The 15,209-nt window shown below is 42.5% G+C and overlaps 1 protein-coding gene across 5 annotated transcripts in view; it reads left to right on the top strand.

The window, feature by feature from the left end:
- The window catches only part of CBX5 (chromobox 5), a 42,197-nt gene extending 27,372 nt beyond the window's left edge, over positions 1-14,825 (top strand). For 4 of the 5 annotated variants that reach the window (XM_017501872.2, XM_017501874.2, XM_017501875.2 and 1 more), the window contains exons 3-5: positions 2,941-3,127; positions 8,351-8,451; positions 11,739-14,481. In XM_017501872.2, coding sequence (XP_017357361.2) covers positions 2,941-3,127; positions 8,351-8,451; positions 11,739-11,889 — 439 coding nt within the window. In that variant the 3' untranslated portion in view covers positions 11,890-14,481. Of the gene's footprint in view, positions 1-2,940; positions 3,128-8,350; positions 8,452-11,738 lie in introns of all 5 variants that reach the window. The other variant, XM_017501873.2, reaches the window with a different exon arrangement.
- Positions 14,826-15,209: the final 384 nt, after the last annotated feature.

Below are 15,209 nucleotides of genomic sequence, written 5' to 3'. Positions count from 1 at the left end.
GTGCAATGGCGCGATCTCGGCTCACCGCAACCTCCGCCTCCTGGGTTCAGGCAATTCTCCTGCCTCAGCCTCCTGAGTAGCTGGGATTACAGGCACGTGCCACCATGCCCAGCTAATTTTTTTGTAGTTTTAGTAGAGACGGGGTTTCATCATGTTGACCAGGATGGTCTCGATCTCTTGACCTCGTGATCCACCCGCCTCGGCCTCCCAAAGTGCTGGGATTACAGGCTTGAGCCACCGCGCCCGGCCCCCCCCTGCTAATTTTTTATATTTTTAGTAGAGATGGGGTTTCACCATGTTAGCCAGGATGGTCTCCATTTCCTGATCTTGTGATCTGCCCATCTTGGCCTCCCAAAGTGCTGGGATTACAGGTGTGAGCCACGATGCCTGCCCTTTTTATATTTTTTGAGACGGAGTCTTGCTTTGTTGCCCAGGATGGAGTGCTGGTGTGATCTCAGCTCACTGCAACCTCTGCCTCTTGGGTTCAAGTGAGCCTCCTGCCTCAGCCTCCTGAGTAGCTGGGACTACAGGTGCGCACCACCAGTCCTGGCTAATTTTTGTATTTTTAGTAGAAATGGGGTTTCATTACGTTAGCCAGGCTGGTCTCAAACTCCTGACCTCAGGTGAACTGCCCACCTTGGTCTCCCAAAGTGCTGGGATTATAGGCATGAGCCACCTTGCCTAGCCAGCAAATTTGTTTTGTTTTGGTTTGTTTTGTTTTGAGACGAAGTCTTGCTCTGTCACCCGGACTGGAGTGCAGTGGTGCAGTCTCAGTTCATTACATCCTCTGCCTCCCAGGTTCAAGCGATTCTCCTGCCTCAGCCTATCTGGTTGAGATATCCCAGATAGCCTAGCTGGGATTACAGGCGTGCACCACCACACCTAGATAATTTTGGTATTTTTAGTAGAGACAGGGTTCATCAGGTTGGCCAGGTTGGTCCGGAACTCATGACCTCAGGTGATTCACCTGCTTCAGCCTTCCAAAGTGCTGGGATTACAGGCATGAGCCACTGTGTCCAGCTGAAATTTGAGTTTTTAAACAGCTTATTTGAGGTTTAATTTAAACACCTTAAAATTCACCCACTGAAATTGTACAGTTCAAGCTGGGTGTATTGGCTCACACCTGTAATCCCAGCACGTTGGGTGGCTGAGGCAGGCAAATCACTTGAGGTCAGGAGTTCGAGACCAGCCTGGTCAATAAGGTAAAACCCCGTCTCTACTAAAAATACAAAAATTGGTGGCACATGCCTGCAATCCCAATTACTGGGGAGGCTGAGACCGAAGAATCGCTTGAACCCTGGAGACGGAGGTTGTAGTGAGCCAATATCATGCCACTGCACTCCAGCCTGGCGACAGAGTGAGACCGTCTCAAAAACAAAAAAATTGTACAATTCAGTTTCGTTTCTTTTTTTTTTTTTTTTTTTTTTGAGGCAGTGTCTCTCTCTGTTACCAGGAGTACAGTGGTACGATAAAGTTCACTGCAGCCTCAACCTCCTGGGCTCAAGAGATCTTCTCATTTTAGCCTCCCAAGTAGCTGGGACTACAGGTGTAAGCCACCACACCTGGGTAATTTTAAAATTTTTTGTGGAGACGGAGTCTTGCTATGTTGCTTAGGCTGGTCTTGAATTTGTACACTCAAATGATCTGTTCACCTTGGCCTCCCAAAGTGCTGAGATTACAGGCGTGAGCCACTGTGCCCAGCTCAATTAAATGATTTTTTTTTTTTTTTTTTTAGGTGGAGTCTGTCTCTGTTGCCCAGACTGGAATGCAATGCCGTAATCTTGGCTCACTACGACCAATCTCAGCCTCCCAGGTTCAAGCAGTTTTCAGAATGCCCTAGCTCCCAAGTAGCTCAGACTACAGGCGTGTGCCACCAAGCCCAGCTAATTTTTGTATTTTTAGTGGAGACCACGCTGGTCTCAAACTCCAGAGCGCCTCCCAAAGTGCTGGGATTACAGGCATTAGCCACTGTGCCTGGCCCCAATTAAATAATTTTTAGTAAATTTATAGAGCTGTGCAGCCATCACTGTGATCGAGTTTTAGAACATTCTCATGATCCCCAAAATTCTCTTGATTCTTGTTTTTTGGGAATTACAACTCCCACCCTCAGCCCCAGGCAATCAATGATCTGCTATTTATTTTTTATTTTTTATTTTTTTTGAGGCAGAGCCTGGCTTTTTCACCCAGGCTGGAGTGCAGTGGTACAATCTTGGTTCACTGCAACCTTCCCTTCCCAAGCTCAAGCGATTCTCCTGCCTCAGGATCCTGAGTAGCTGGGACTACAGCTATGCACCACCACACCCAGCTAATTTTTGTATTTTTAGTACAGATGAGGTTTCTTTGTGTTGGCCAGGCTGGTCTCGAACTCCTGACCTCAAGTGATCTGCCTGCCTCCGCCTCTCAGAGTGTTGAGATTATAGGCATGAGCCACCATGCTTGGCTAATCTGCTTTCTATCTCTCTAAATTTCTTTCCCAGACATTTCATATAAATGGAATTAGACGATATATGGTGTCTGTGTCTTTTTTCTTTCACTTAGTATAATGTTTTTGGGGTTCTTCCAAGTTGTAGCATGTTTTAAGTATTTTGTTTTTTTGTTCAATAATATTCCTTTGTATGGATATACCACATTTTGTTTTTCCATGTCACCATCTGTTGCTGAATATTTGAATTTGTTTTCTGTTTTTGGCTATTAAAAAGCTGCTGTAAACGATTGTTTTCTGTTTTTGGCTATTAAAAAGCTGCTGTAAACGATTGTGTATAAGTCTGTGTGGGCATTTTTAAAAAAATTTTTCTAGAAATCTAGGATCAAATTTGTTAGCTTCTTTAAAGCATAAGGTTTCTCTCTCCTTTTTGTCTGAATGTCCTCTTTGAAATAAGACATTGGATTTTTTTCCTCATTCTTTACCCCTTTTTTTATTTTCCCATTTTTCTTGCCCAGGGAGCACAATACTTGGGAACCTGAGAAAAACTTGGATTGCCCTGAGCTAATTTCTGAGTTTATGAAAAAGTATAAGAAGATGAAGGAGGGTGAAAATAACAAACCCAGGGAGAAGTCAGAAAGTAACAAAAGGAAATCCAATTTCTCAAACAGTGCTGATGATATCAAATCTAAAAAAAAGAGAGAGGTAAGCTTCCTTTCCCGTTTTCCCCACAAACTATCCTTTTGTCACCAAAATAATAATAAATAAAAATATCATATTTTGGTTATTTCTGTTGTAAGGATGGACCTATAAGGTAAATTGTTGAACAAAAGAGCTTCAGGGAGGTATGTTGATTATAGCTCCCTCTCCTGGCTGAGTGAGAAATGTAGTTTGTGGCCACTGAATTGTATTAAGTTGGTAAAATTAAATATTTGTAAAACATTAAATCACTCTTCTGCCTTCTCCATAAATAGAAGACTTGGTCATCTTAAAGAAGAAGTATCATTGGTGAGTTTTTTAAGACTAGAAAGGGGCTTTGAAGTGTTTGTCACTTTCTTTTTTCATGTTCCAATAGTCCTTGTTTTTAATCCTTGATAATCTTTTTTTGCAGTGAAAATCATAATGTACTATTAATGATTTTATTTATTTATTTTGAGACAGAGTCTCAGTCTGTCACCCAGGCTAGAGGGTAGTGGTGTGATCTCTACTCACTGCAACCTCCACCTCTCGGGTTCAAGCAATTCTCCTGCCTCAGCCTCCCGGGTAGCTGGGACTACAGGCGCATGCCACCATGCCCAGCTAATTTTTTTTTTTGTATTTTTAGTAGAGACAGGGTTTCACCATGTTGGCCAGGATGGTCTCGATCTCTTGACCTCGTGATCCTCCTGCCTCGGCCTCCCAAAGTGCTAGGATTACAGGCTTGAGCCACCGTGCCCGCCCTTTGTTTGTTTGTTTGTTTGTTTGGTTTTTTGAGAGGAGTTTCGCTCTTGTTACCCAGGCTGGAGTGCAATGGCGCGATCTCGGCTCACTGCAACCTCCGCCTCCTGGGTTCAGGTAGTTCTCCTGCCTCAGCCTCCTGAGTAGCTGGGATTACAGGCACGCGCCACCATGCCAAGCTGATTTTTTGTATTTTTAGTAGAGACGCGGTTTCACCACGTTGACCAGGATGGTCTCGATCTCTTGACCTCGTGATCCACCCGCCTCGGCCTCCCAAAGTGCTGGAATTACAGGCCTTAGCCACCGCGCCCGGCCTTTGTTTGTATTTTTAGTAGAGACGGGCTATTATCATGTCAGCCAGAATGGTCTTGATCTCCTGCCTGGGCCTTCCAAAGTGCTGGGATTATAGGCGTGAGTCACCACGCCTGGCTGATTTTATTTATTTATTTTTTGAGATGGAGTCTGTCATTCAGGCTGGAGTGCAATGGCGCAATCATGGCTTACTGCAACCTCCACCTCCTGGGTTCAAATGATTCTCTTGTCTCAGCCTTCTGAGTAGTTGAGATTACAGGGGTGTGCCACCACACCCAGCTAATTTTTGTATTTGTATTTTTATTCTTTATTTATTTGAGATGGAATTTCACTCTCGTTGCCCTGGCTGGGGTGCAATGACGCGATCTCAGCTCACCACAACCTCTGCCTCCTGGCTTTAAGCAATTCTCCTGCCTCAGTCTTCCTGAGAGGCTGGGATTATAGGCATGTCCCATCATGCCTGGCTAATTTTGTATTTTTAGTAGAGATGGGGTTTCTCCATGTTGGTCAGGGTGATCTCAAACTCCCAACCTCAGGTGATCCTCCCACCTGAGCCTCCCAAAGTGCTGGGATTAACAGGTTTGAGCCAATGCATCTGGCTCAATTAATAATTTTAAAGTGAACAGTTCAATAGCATTTATATTCTCTTGATCTATTATTTCTACATACTTGGAGTTAAAATTAATTTTTGTCTTTTGAATCTTCTTCAGTTTGGGAAGTATATTTATGACATTTTGGTTTGATTTAGTTGCTTTAATCCTTCTGCTCTTTAGCTCTCAAGCAACTGGCATTATTAGCACTGTAATTGTCTGTCTCTTTTTTCAACTGTGTGTGGGCGCATAAATATACACACTCTACCACCTCCTCCTGCCCCCCCACCCAGCTTCTATTCCTTTTATTTATTTCAAGGTTATGAAGCGTTTTGTGGTGAGGCCTGTATCATAAACTTTACGATTAATAAAAGCATAAGTCTACTTCTGAATCTTCCAGCATCTCTGCCACAAGCATCCCTATTTATCTTCATTCTACTTACATATCTAACTTTCTAGAGTATTAGTTCTCAACCCTGGCTATACATTATACTCACCTGGACGGTGCTTTAAAAAAAAAAAAAATTATCCACTGCCTAAGATGTACCCCAGACCCAGTAAAATTACAATCAAACTAAATTAATTAATTAATTTATTTATTTTGAGACAGAGTCTCGCTTTGTCGCCCAGGCTGGAGTGCAGTGGTGTGATCTCAGCTCACTGCAGCCTCCACCTCCTGGGTTCAAGCGATTCTCCTGCCTCAGCCTCCCAAGTAGTGGGGACTACAAACATGTGCCAGCCACCATGCCCGGCTAATTTTTTGTATTTTTAGTAGAGATGGGATTTCCCCATGTTAGCCAGGATGGTCTTGATCTCCTGACCTTGTGATCTGCCTGCCTTGGCCTCCCAGAGTGCTGGGATTACAGGAGTGAGCCATCGTGACCAACCTCTGTCCTTTTTAAAAATGAGCAGCTCGAATTATCTGGCTTAGAGTCACTGGCCAGTGCAGAGTTTTGTTCCTAGGCCAGGTTCTGAAGCTGCCGACCTTGAAAACAACCCCCACATTTCCCTTAGATCATAATGTTCATCTGGGGCCCCTGAGAGCATTCTAGCAGTACTGGTTGCTGTCAGGTAGACAGTTGGGAAGATAGGTGATTGTATGTTTTAAAGGTACAGGAGGAGATTGCGTTTCTTTCTTAAGACCACTGCAGAAGAAATTTAGTCTGCATTATGCCTGATTTAAGATTACTGCCTGTATAATGATTTTAGCATTTTCTTCGCTGAGGCGCCTTTTCAGCAGTTTGAACATTTTTCTTCCATTTGCCCCCCGTTTCCCTCCCTATATAGCAAACTGTTTTCAGCTGTCAGCTATGATTTACAACTTAGTCCATGTGCCAGCATTCCAGCTGTGAGCAGCTGTGTGCACATCTGGGAACTTCTTCCCCTTAAGCGCCCCCAAAGAGGCTATGTTTTTAAAAGTCAGTATATTTCAATGATTCATGCATGGAATTTCCTTCCTATTGTGGATTTTGGTATCTTTGGGGACCACCCAGACCCCAAATGCTTTCTGTGTCTCAGAGGAAAGCAAGGTGAACATCATCAGATCAAAAAGATTTTACTATAAGAATCATCACTAGAGATTTAGCTCATTTGGGCATCTCTAAATCTTTTTTTTTGTTGCCATTGGAGAGGCTAACATTATCTTCCATAATAAAGTTTTTAAAAATTACCTAGCTTGGGCTGGGTACGGTGGCTCACACCTGTAATCCCAGCACTGTGGGAGGCAAAGGTGGGTGGATCATTTGAGGCCAGGAGTTTGAGACTAGCCTAGTCAACATGGTGAAACCCTGTCTCTGCTAAAAATAATAAAAATTATCCAGGCATGGCCAGGTGCAGTGGCTCACACCTGTAATTTCAGCACTTTAGGAGACCAAGGCAGGCAGATCACCTGAGGCCAGGAGTTTGAGACCAGGCTGGCCAACATGGTGAGACCCTGTCTTTACTAAAGATGCAATAACTAGCCAGGTGCAATAGCGCGTGCCTGTAATTCCAGCTACTTGGGAGGCTGAGGAAGGAGAATCACTTTAATCTAGGAGGTGGAGGTTGCAGTGAGCTGTGATTGTGCCATTGCACTCCAGCCTGGACAACAGAGGGAGACTCTGCCTCAAAAAAAAAAAAATTACCTGGCTTGCATAAAATTTTGCTTTTTAGCTCTCATCAGTGTTACTACATCTGGATTAGAACCTGTGCTCCTTGTCTAGACTGTATTACTGAATTTAGACCAAGTTTCAATACTCATCTCATGAATTATCAGATTTTTTTTCTGGCTGGGCACCGTGGCTCATGCTTATAATCCCAGCACTTTGGGAGGCCAAGGCAGGCAGATCACGAGGTCAAGAGATCAAGACCATCCTGCCCAACATGGTGAAACCCTGTCTCTGCTAAAACTACAAAAATTAGCTGGGTGTGGTGGCACATGCTTATAATCCCAGCTACTTGGGAGGCTGAGGCAGGAGAACCACTTGAACCCAGGAGGCAAAGGTTGCTGTGAGCTGAGATTGCGCCATTGTATACCCCAGCCTTGGCGACAGAGTGAGACTCCGTCTCAAAAAAAAATAATAATAAATAAAGATTTTTTTTTTTTCTTTCTTACTTTAAGAGACAGGCTCTCACTATGTTGCCCACCATGAAGCATAGTGACATGATGTAGCTCACTGCAGCCTTGAACTCCTGGACTCAGGGGATCCTCCCACTTCAGCCTCTTAAATAGAGGTAGCACACTTCAGGTGTGCACCACTGTGCCCAGCTAATTTTTACAATTTTTTTTTGTAGAGACAGTTGTCCATGCTGGTCTCCAACTCCTAGTCTCAAGCAATCCTCCTACCTCAGCCTCCCAAAGTGCTGGGATTACAGGCCTGAGGCACTGTACGAGGGCAGTTTTTTCTTTTTGTTTTTTTTTGTTTGTTTTTGTTTTTGATTACAGTCCAGTTCTGCCCTCTAATGCTAACAGTCATCTACATCTAGAGGGGATAGGCACTGACCAGGGCCTTCTCTCTAACCAAGCACATAGGCATTGATGTTTGTGATCTCTGAATTTGCCATTTAGTAGTATTGGCTTTGCATAATTCGTACCTCTGTTCTTTGATAAATATAGGTGACTGTGAAATATATTAAAATTATTGGTTAGTGTTAAGGTAAACTAAAAGTCTAAAAAAATAAAGATTGAGAGAGGTAGAATATTTGAAGTTTGCAAAATGAAAAGGTTTAGTTAGGGTAAACATAGTCTTTATCATTTCAGGAGCTTATTTAACAATATTAAGGATATTCTGAGTGAGTGGGATTAGAGGAGTTCCTAGATGTTGACTTCAGAGTATCTTACGGAACATTAGAGACTTTTAGGGTTCACCTCCAATCTTCTGAAGGAATTCCAGGAAAGATAACATCTTACAAAAATATCTCTTGGCATCACTGTCACTTCATTGTCACTGTCAGTACTTAGTACTGTTATTAAGTTCTAAAAATTTTTCCGAATTGGCGACAGAAATGGTATCAGGTGATATTAACTATATTGTGTTTTGTTGAGCCTAGAAATAGGGAGTTTCTTTTCTCTTTCCACAAGCTGTAACCTTTCTTCATCTTCTATTTATAGCAGAGCAATGATATTGCTCGGGGCTTTGAGAGAGGACTGGAACCAGAAAAGATCATTGGGGCGACAGATTCCTGTGGTGATTTAATGTTCCTAATGAAATGGTGAGAAAGGTTTGGCTTCACTTTACAATTGTGTTTCTTTGCCAGTCACTTGAATTTGTGTGGAAGATTAAGTGGCAAGACTGCGTATTCCCAGACCATGAATTTTGGATGTCAGATATCCTTAACCAATTATTGGTATTAAATGGGAATTATGGTTCAGAATGGATTTAAGACATTCTCAAGCTTTGTCATTAAGCCAAATTATAGTAGCCTACTATCAGAAAAAAGGTAAATTTGAGGTAGAAAATATATAAGGGCCGGGCAAAGTGGCTTATGCCTGTAATCCCAACACTTTGGGGGCCAAGGCAGGCAGATCACTTGAGGTCAGGAGTTTAAGGCCAGCCTGGCCAACATGGTGAACCCCCATTTCTAATAAAAATACAAAAAATTAGCTGGGCGTGGTGGCGCATGCCTGTAGTCCCCGCTACTTGGGAGGCTGAGGAAGGAGAATTGCTTGAACCTGGGAGGCAGAGGTTGCAGTGAGCTGAGATCGAGCCACTACACTCCCACATGGGCACAGAGTGAGACTCCATCTCAAAGAAAGAAAACATCAACATGACATAACCATTTGTTTACACAGTTCTGAATTATTTACTGTAAGATCATGGGCCTGTGACCCTGGACTAGGAATCAAAATGAGACTTTCTGCCATCACTGAGGGCCAAACCTACTGAATAATGTCTAAAAGAGAAAAATAATCTCAACAAAAAGCCTTAAGGCTAATACTGGCCAAAGCACAAGTTATTTCATCCAGTAGAGACCGAATGGCTCTTAAATGAAAGGGAAGTAGTTCCTCTCAATTTGATTTCTTTTTTTCTTTTTTTTGAGGCGGAATCTCACTCTGTTGTCTGGAGTGTAGTGGCATGATCTTGGCTCACTGCAACTTCCTCCTTCCAGGTTCAAGTGATTGTCCTGCCTCAACCTCCCAAGTATCTGGGATTACAGGTGCCTGCCACTATGCCTGGCTACTTTTTATATTTTTAGTAAAGATGGGGTTTTGCCATGTTGGTCAGGCTGTTCTCGAACTCCTGACCTTAAGCAGTCTGCCCGCCCCGGCCTCCCAAAATGCTAAGATTACAGACGTGAGCCACTGCACTGAGCCCTCAATTTGATTACTTAAAGACGCTCAATTTGATTTCTTAAAAACAGAGTGATTTATGGTATGGCCCTCACTGTTTCCAAGTATTCTGGGTTTGTGATACATAGAAGGTTTGTGCTGCATTGCCACTAAAGAAATATGTTACCTTAAAAGTTGTATAATTGGGTGGGTGCAGTGGCTCACACCTATAATCCCAGCACTTTGGGAAGCCGAGGCAGGCAGATCACCTGAGGTCAGGAGTTCTAGACCAGGCTGACCAATATTGTGAAACTCTGTCTCTACTAAAAATACAAAAATTAGCTTGGCATGGTGGTGGGTGCCTGTAGTTCCAGCTACTCGGGAGGCGGAGACAGGAGAATTGCTTGAATCCAGGAGGCGAGGATTGCAGTGAGCTGAGATGGCGCCACTGCACTTAAAAAAAAAAAAAGCTGTATAATCAAAGGCTTATTATTTATCTGATGAGAGTGCTGTTGGTAAATTACCCAGAAGCCTATGTTTGAAGAATTGCTATATTCTGTCAGAAATAAGGAGCTGTATGGACTGCTTGTTTTGTTTTGTTTTTGAGACAGTCTTGCTTTATGACTTAGGCTGGATTGCAGTGGCACCATCTCGGCTCACTACAGCCTTCGCCTCCCAGGTGTTCAAGTGGTTCTCATCCCTCAGCCACCCAAGTAGCTGATTATAGACATGTGCCACGACATCTGGCTAATTTTTGTATTTTTAGTAGAGATGGGGTTTTACCATATTGGCCAGGCTGGTCTCGAGCTCCTGACCTCAAGCAGTCCTCCTGCCTCGGCATCCCAAAGTGCTGGGATTACAGGCCTGGACTGCTTTTTAAAAATTTTATTTTAGACAGGGTCTCACTCTGTCACCCAGGCTGGAGTACAGTGGTGTGATCACAGCTCACTGCACCCTTGACTTCCGGAATTCAAGTTATCCTCCTACTCCAGTCTCCTGAGTAGCTGGGAATACAGGTGCATGCCACCATGGCCTGCTAATTTTTTGAAAAAATTTTTGAAGACACTAGGTCTTCCTTTGTTGCCCTGGGCTCAAGTGTTTCTCCCACCTCAGCCTCCCAGAGTGCTGGGATTATAGGTATGAGGCACTGTGTCTAGACTGGACTGCTTTTTCTTACTCAGCCATATGTGTTACTTATGATTTACATATCATTAATTGGCTTTTTCCACCATAGTCCAAATTTGAGTATCTGCTCCAACAAGGTGGTAATTTCCCTGGTCCTCGTATCAGGATAATTTAATTTTATTTATTATTATTTATTTATTTATTTTGAGACTGGGTCTTGCCCTGTTGCCCAGGCTGGAGTTCAGTGGTTCAATCTCAGCTCACTGCAACCTCCACCTCCCAAGCCCAAGTGATCCTCCCACTTCAGCCTCCCAAGCAGCTGGGACCACAAGCATGCACTACCATGCCTAGCTGATTTTTGTATGTTTTGTAGAGATGGGTTTCGCCATGTTGCCCGGGCTTGTCTTGAACTCCTGGGCTCAAGCGATCCACTTGCCTCAGCCTCCCAATATGTTGGGATTACAGGCATGAACTACTGCACCTGGCCTTCTCAGGATAATTTAATGTTTTTCTTGATTTGTAATCATGCCTAAGGAACCATGTGGCTAGATTTTTTTTGTTATACTTGGTAGTAAAGGCTGTAACTGAGATAATTGAAATTTGTAGCTAAAGTTTTATTTGCTTGTTCCAATCTATGGTTCTGACCAGAGGGGTAATGAGTATTTAAAAGGCCACAAAGTGAGGAGGGTTAAGACCTCTTCACTTAGATGATCTGGAAACTGGATTGACCAACCTGTGCATAATTGACTTACGTGTAATCAATACAGTTGAATGTAGGTTTGATTGGGTTCACTCACATGCTCCTATTAACAAATAAAAATTATGGAAGCAGATTAATATCATTTATTATTCAGCTTTTTAAACTGAGCCTACTTTACATCTAAATTCTACTTGCAGACATCTGTTTCTGTATAATAGGATTAATATATTAATCCATTTACATAAATTTCTTCTTGAAAATATTGAAAGGGTCCTTTTCACCTTGAAGTCAAAGTGAGGAGGAAATCAAGACACCTAAGTCCGTATAATGACATAAACTTATGTCTGGACAGATTCTTTCATTCTTACTTCCTGTCCTTTTAAGTAGCATATTCTTTCTTTCCAGGAAAGACACAGATGAAGCTGACCTGGTTCTTGCAAAAGAAGCTAATGTGAAATGTCCACAAATTGTGATAGCATTTTATGAAGAGAGACTGACATGGCACGCATATCCTGAGGATGCGGAAAACAAAGAGAAAGAAACGGCAAAGAGCTAAAGGAGGGGGTGGTCTCTGTCATTTCTCTTTGTACATAATACATTCACCTTCCTGCCTCCTCTCCCTTCTACCCACCCCTTTCTATCCTAAACACATCCATAAAAAATGTGCTTATCACTGTGCTCCACAGGAGAAATGTTGGTATTGGTTTTCTTGTAACATAACTGATGGTCTGATTAATGATAAGTGTCTCTCTGTGAAGACCAGGCATTTACATACTGTGTGTAATACCCACAATTTTTTTTTCCTTTGCCCTGATCTCTTCCTTCTGCTCCCCTGCGACCTCAAGATGAGTTTAACTTTTTATCACCTTAGAGTCTTGATCTTTTCAGGGTTGGTTGCTTTTTAGGTTGGGGGATTTTGTTACAATAATGTTGAATTTTGGTTTCTTTCTTGCTTTGGTTCTTAGAACATGTTGCTGACTAGCTGGCCTTTGTTTTGACATGTTGAGATGGAAAGGATGTTGCCCATCTTTTAAAAAGCCAATAGCAACTGCCTACCTGTTGGGGCTTTTCCCAACCTTGTTCAGCTCTACCCAGGAGAATACAGGGTTTCTGGTGTGGTCTTCTGGGCCACCCTCTGTTGTTCATCCTCACTTATGCTCCCAGAGTTACTCCATCCTTTGGAAGATTTGAAATTTTACACTGAAATTTGTCAAGGCACTCTTTTTAGCCCCAGGACTTTCGGTCTTGCCTTTAGCACACCCCGCTTCTGCTTCTGTAAAGTGATGTCAATTTGTGAAAAAATGACAAGATTATTAACTGTGGAGATTTTTAGCTATAGTACATGAGGATGATGGGGTAGGGTACAATTGTCTTCATTATCACACATGGTATGTATGTATTATTTCTTTCCATTCCTCATATTTAGACTGTATATTTATGTAGGTGTGAGTGATTGCCTGGTGCTTGCTTGTGCCAAGGTGCTAGGCACCCTCCAACCCTGCCAACTTTTGTGGCCTCCCAAAGCATTCTCGTTACCAAAGAGGCTTCAAACCTGACCCTCACTTCTCAGTGGACCTGAGTTTCCCTTCTATGCCATTATTTTCAGTGGGGAAGTTTTGGAGGTGAGCTGTTGGCTGCAATATCAGTTTTAAATATTCATAGCAGTTATAAGTCTCCTACTTTCTTGGCTGCTGGATTTACCACCAAGAGTCCACAAAATGTTAATGCTCTTCCCTTTTTCTCAAACTTACAGTTGTATCTTATTTTTTTAAATGCATTTTCATGGCCAGGCACAGTGGCTCCCACCTGTAATCCCAGCACTTTGGCAGGCTGAGGCAGGACAATTGCTTGAAGCAGGAGTTTGAGACCAGCCTGGGCAATGTAGTGAGACCCCTGTCTCTAAAAAATATAAATAAATAAAAATAATGGCATGTTCATGAAAGACTATCACCTTGGAAAGTGACAGGCTGTGGCATTAGCATGTCGATGCAATCTTCTCTCTTTACTCAGTGAAATATTTCCCTTTGGTTTCTTCCTGTGTTGCTGTTATATTGAGAAATTTTTCTGATCATATTCTTCTGCCTTTGTCCCCCAAGAAGTGCCCTACTTTATCCTTTTCTTCTTATAGTTGAGGAGGACTAGAGAATCACAAGTAAAAGTAGGGAAATAGCAGGGTTTTGAGGATCCTTGTCCCAGCCCCAAAGCTGAGGAAATAAGAATAAATGCTTAAAATAGCCTTAATTCTAGAGTTCACCAGCCATGAGGCTGCTTTTCTTGTTGCTTTTGATTTTTAAAACATACAGCTGTCTGGCCAGGAGCATCCACCATTTCTGGATTATTCAGAGTAATGAGGGAAATGGATGGATAGCTTCAGTCCACAGATGAACCAAATAATATGCAAATCATATACCCATTCATGGCATTTGTTAACATTGCTTCCCTGCTCAGCTGCTGATTGAATTCTATGTGCTTATATAAATTATGTCAAAAATTATACTGCACAATTGAGATGACAGCTGTTGCTGCAGTGACATGACAGACTGGAACAATGAAGCTTTTGGTTTAAGTCAGCCAGGAAAATCCTTCTGAATGGTAATGTGATTGGGCAAGAGCTCATAAACCATACCTCAAGTGGGTGGGAGTTTTATCTCTATATTCCTTCACTCTCTGAAGGAATTAAAGGCCGAGATCAAGTGCTGGATAATTGACAATTGTTTGTACTTAATTTCATCAGCATCTGAAAGAAGGAAAGGATGGTCAGAAAACAGATTTATCGTAAATGTAGCCAAGGATATCAATTAGGGTAGACAGGAATAGGACAAAAATAGGCCAGAGCTTCTGAGGAGGTGATTTGGGTCTCTCGATTTGCAGAAAATGACAGCCTATCCACGTGGCCCAGTGTATGCCTCGCAGGAGTAGTGGGCATGTAAACTGCAGCAACTATGTTTTTAAAACTAAAAATCTAGTATGTGGACAAAGAACATGACAATATTTGGTGCTGAGATTGGTTCTGAGAAACGTGGGGCACATGGCTGCTGCGGTTATAGGTAATATTTAAGACATTCATACAGATCTGATACTCTTTTACCAAAATGTCCCCAGTATCATCTGCTACTTATCTCTTTAATAGACTTCACTCTTTTTGTCTTTGGTTTATGTACTGAGTGCAGCCGAAACAACCTCTTCTTGCCTACCTGCAGCTGGTTCTGTAGGAATGTAGGGAGCCAGAGGCTAGTACTGATTTCAGTCCTTAGCACAAAGGAAGTCAAATGCCTGCTTCCAGCATTTGTTAGTGTTTAGTAGATATTCTTGCCCTAGGAGAATTACAGCCTCAAACAGAAACCTGTTTTGTGGAACTTTCTCCCCTCAGAAGAGTTAAGAGCTAAGCACTCAAACACCTAGGTCTCACATGCTAAAGGTATATTTTTCCTGTGTTTAGTCCTCTTTCAAGACGTCTTTCTAATCCTTTCAGTAATCAACATTAAAAGATCTCCCTTTCTTCAGAGTTTATAGCATAGCTTTGCCCAGTAGCGTCTACCAACGAACAGCTTAGCAGCTCTTTGATCCCTGGGCCGGGCAGATGGCCTTCAAGTTAAGATCAAATGCTGGGAAAAGCAGCCTAGATGGGAGCACCCATTTTAAACCTGGAGAGAACGATAATGTTTTCTTCTTTAGATAACAATTCAGTTTCCTACTCAGTAGTAAAATTTTATTGTCTTTCAGACAATATAATTTTCATTTAAAATTGGAACATACTATCTTCATGCCCCTTTTTTTTTTTTCTTTGAGACAGAGTCTCACTCTGTTGCCCAGGCTGGAGTGCAGTGGCGTGATCTCTGCCTCCCAGGGGTTCAAGCAATTCTCCTGCCTCAGCCT

This window comes from Cebus imitator, unplaced genomic scaffold, assembly GCF_001604975.1.
Source record: "Cebus imitator isolate Cc_AM_T3 unplaced genomic scaffold, Cebus_imitator-1.0 Scaffold285, whole genome shotgun sequence".
NCBI classification, from domain to species: domain Eukaryota; kingdom Metazoa; phylum Chordata; class Mammalia; order Primates; family Cebidae; genus Cebus; species Cebus imitator.
Note: the sequence above shows the minus strand (reverse complement) of the source record. Positions and strands in the feature narration are given on the sequence as shown.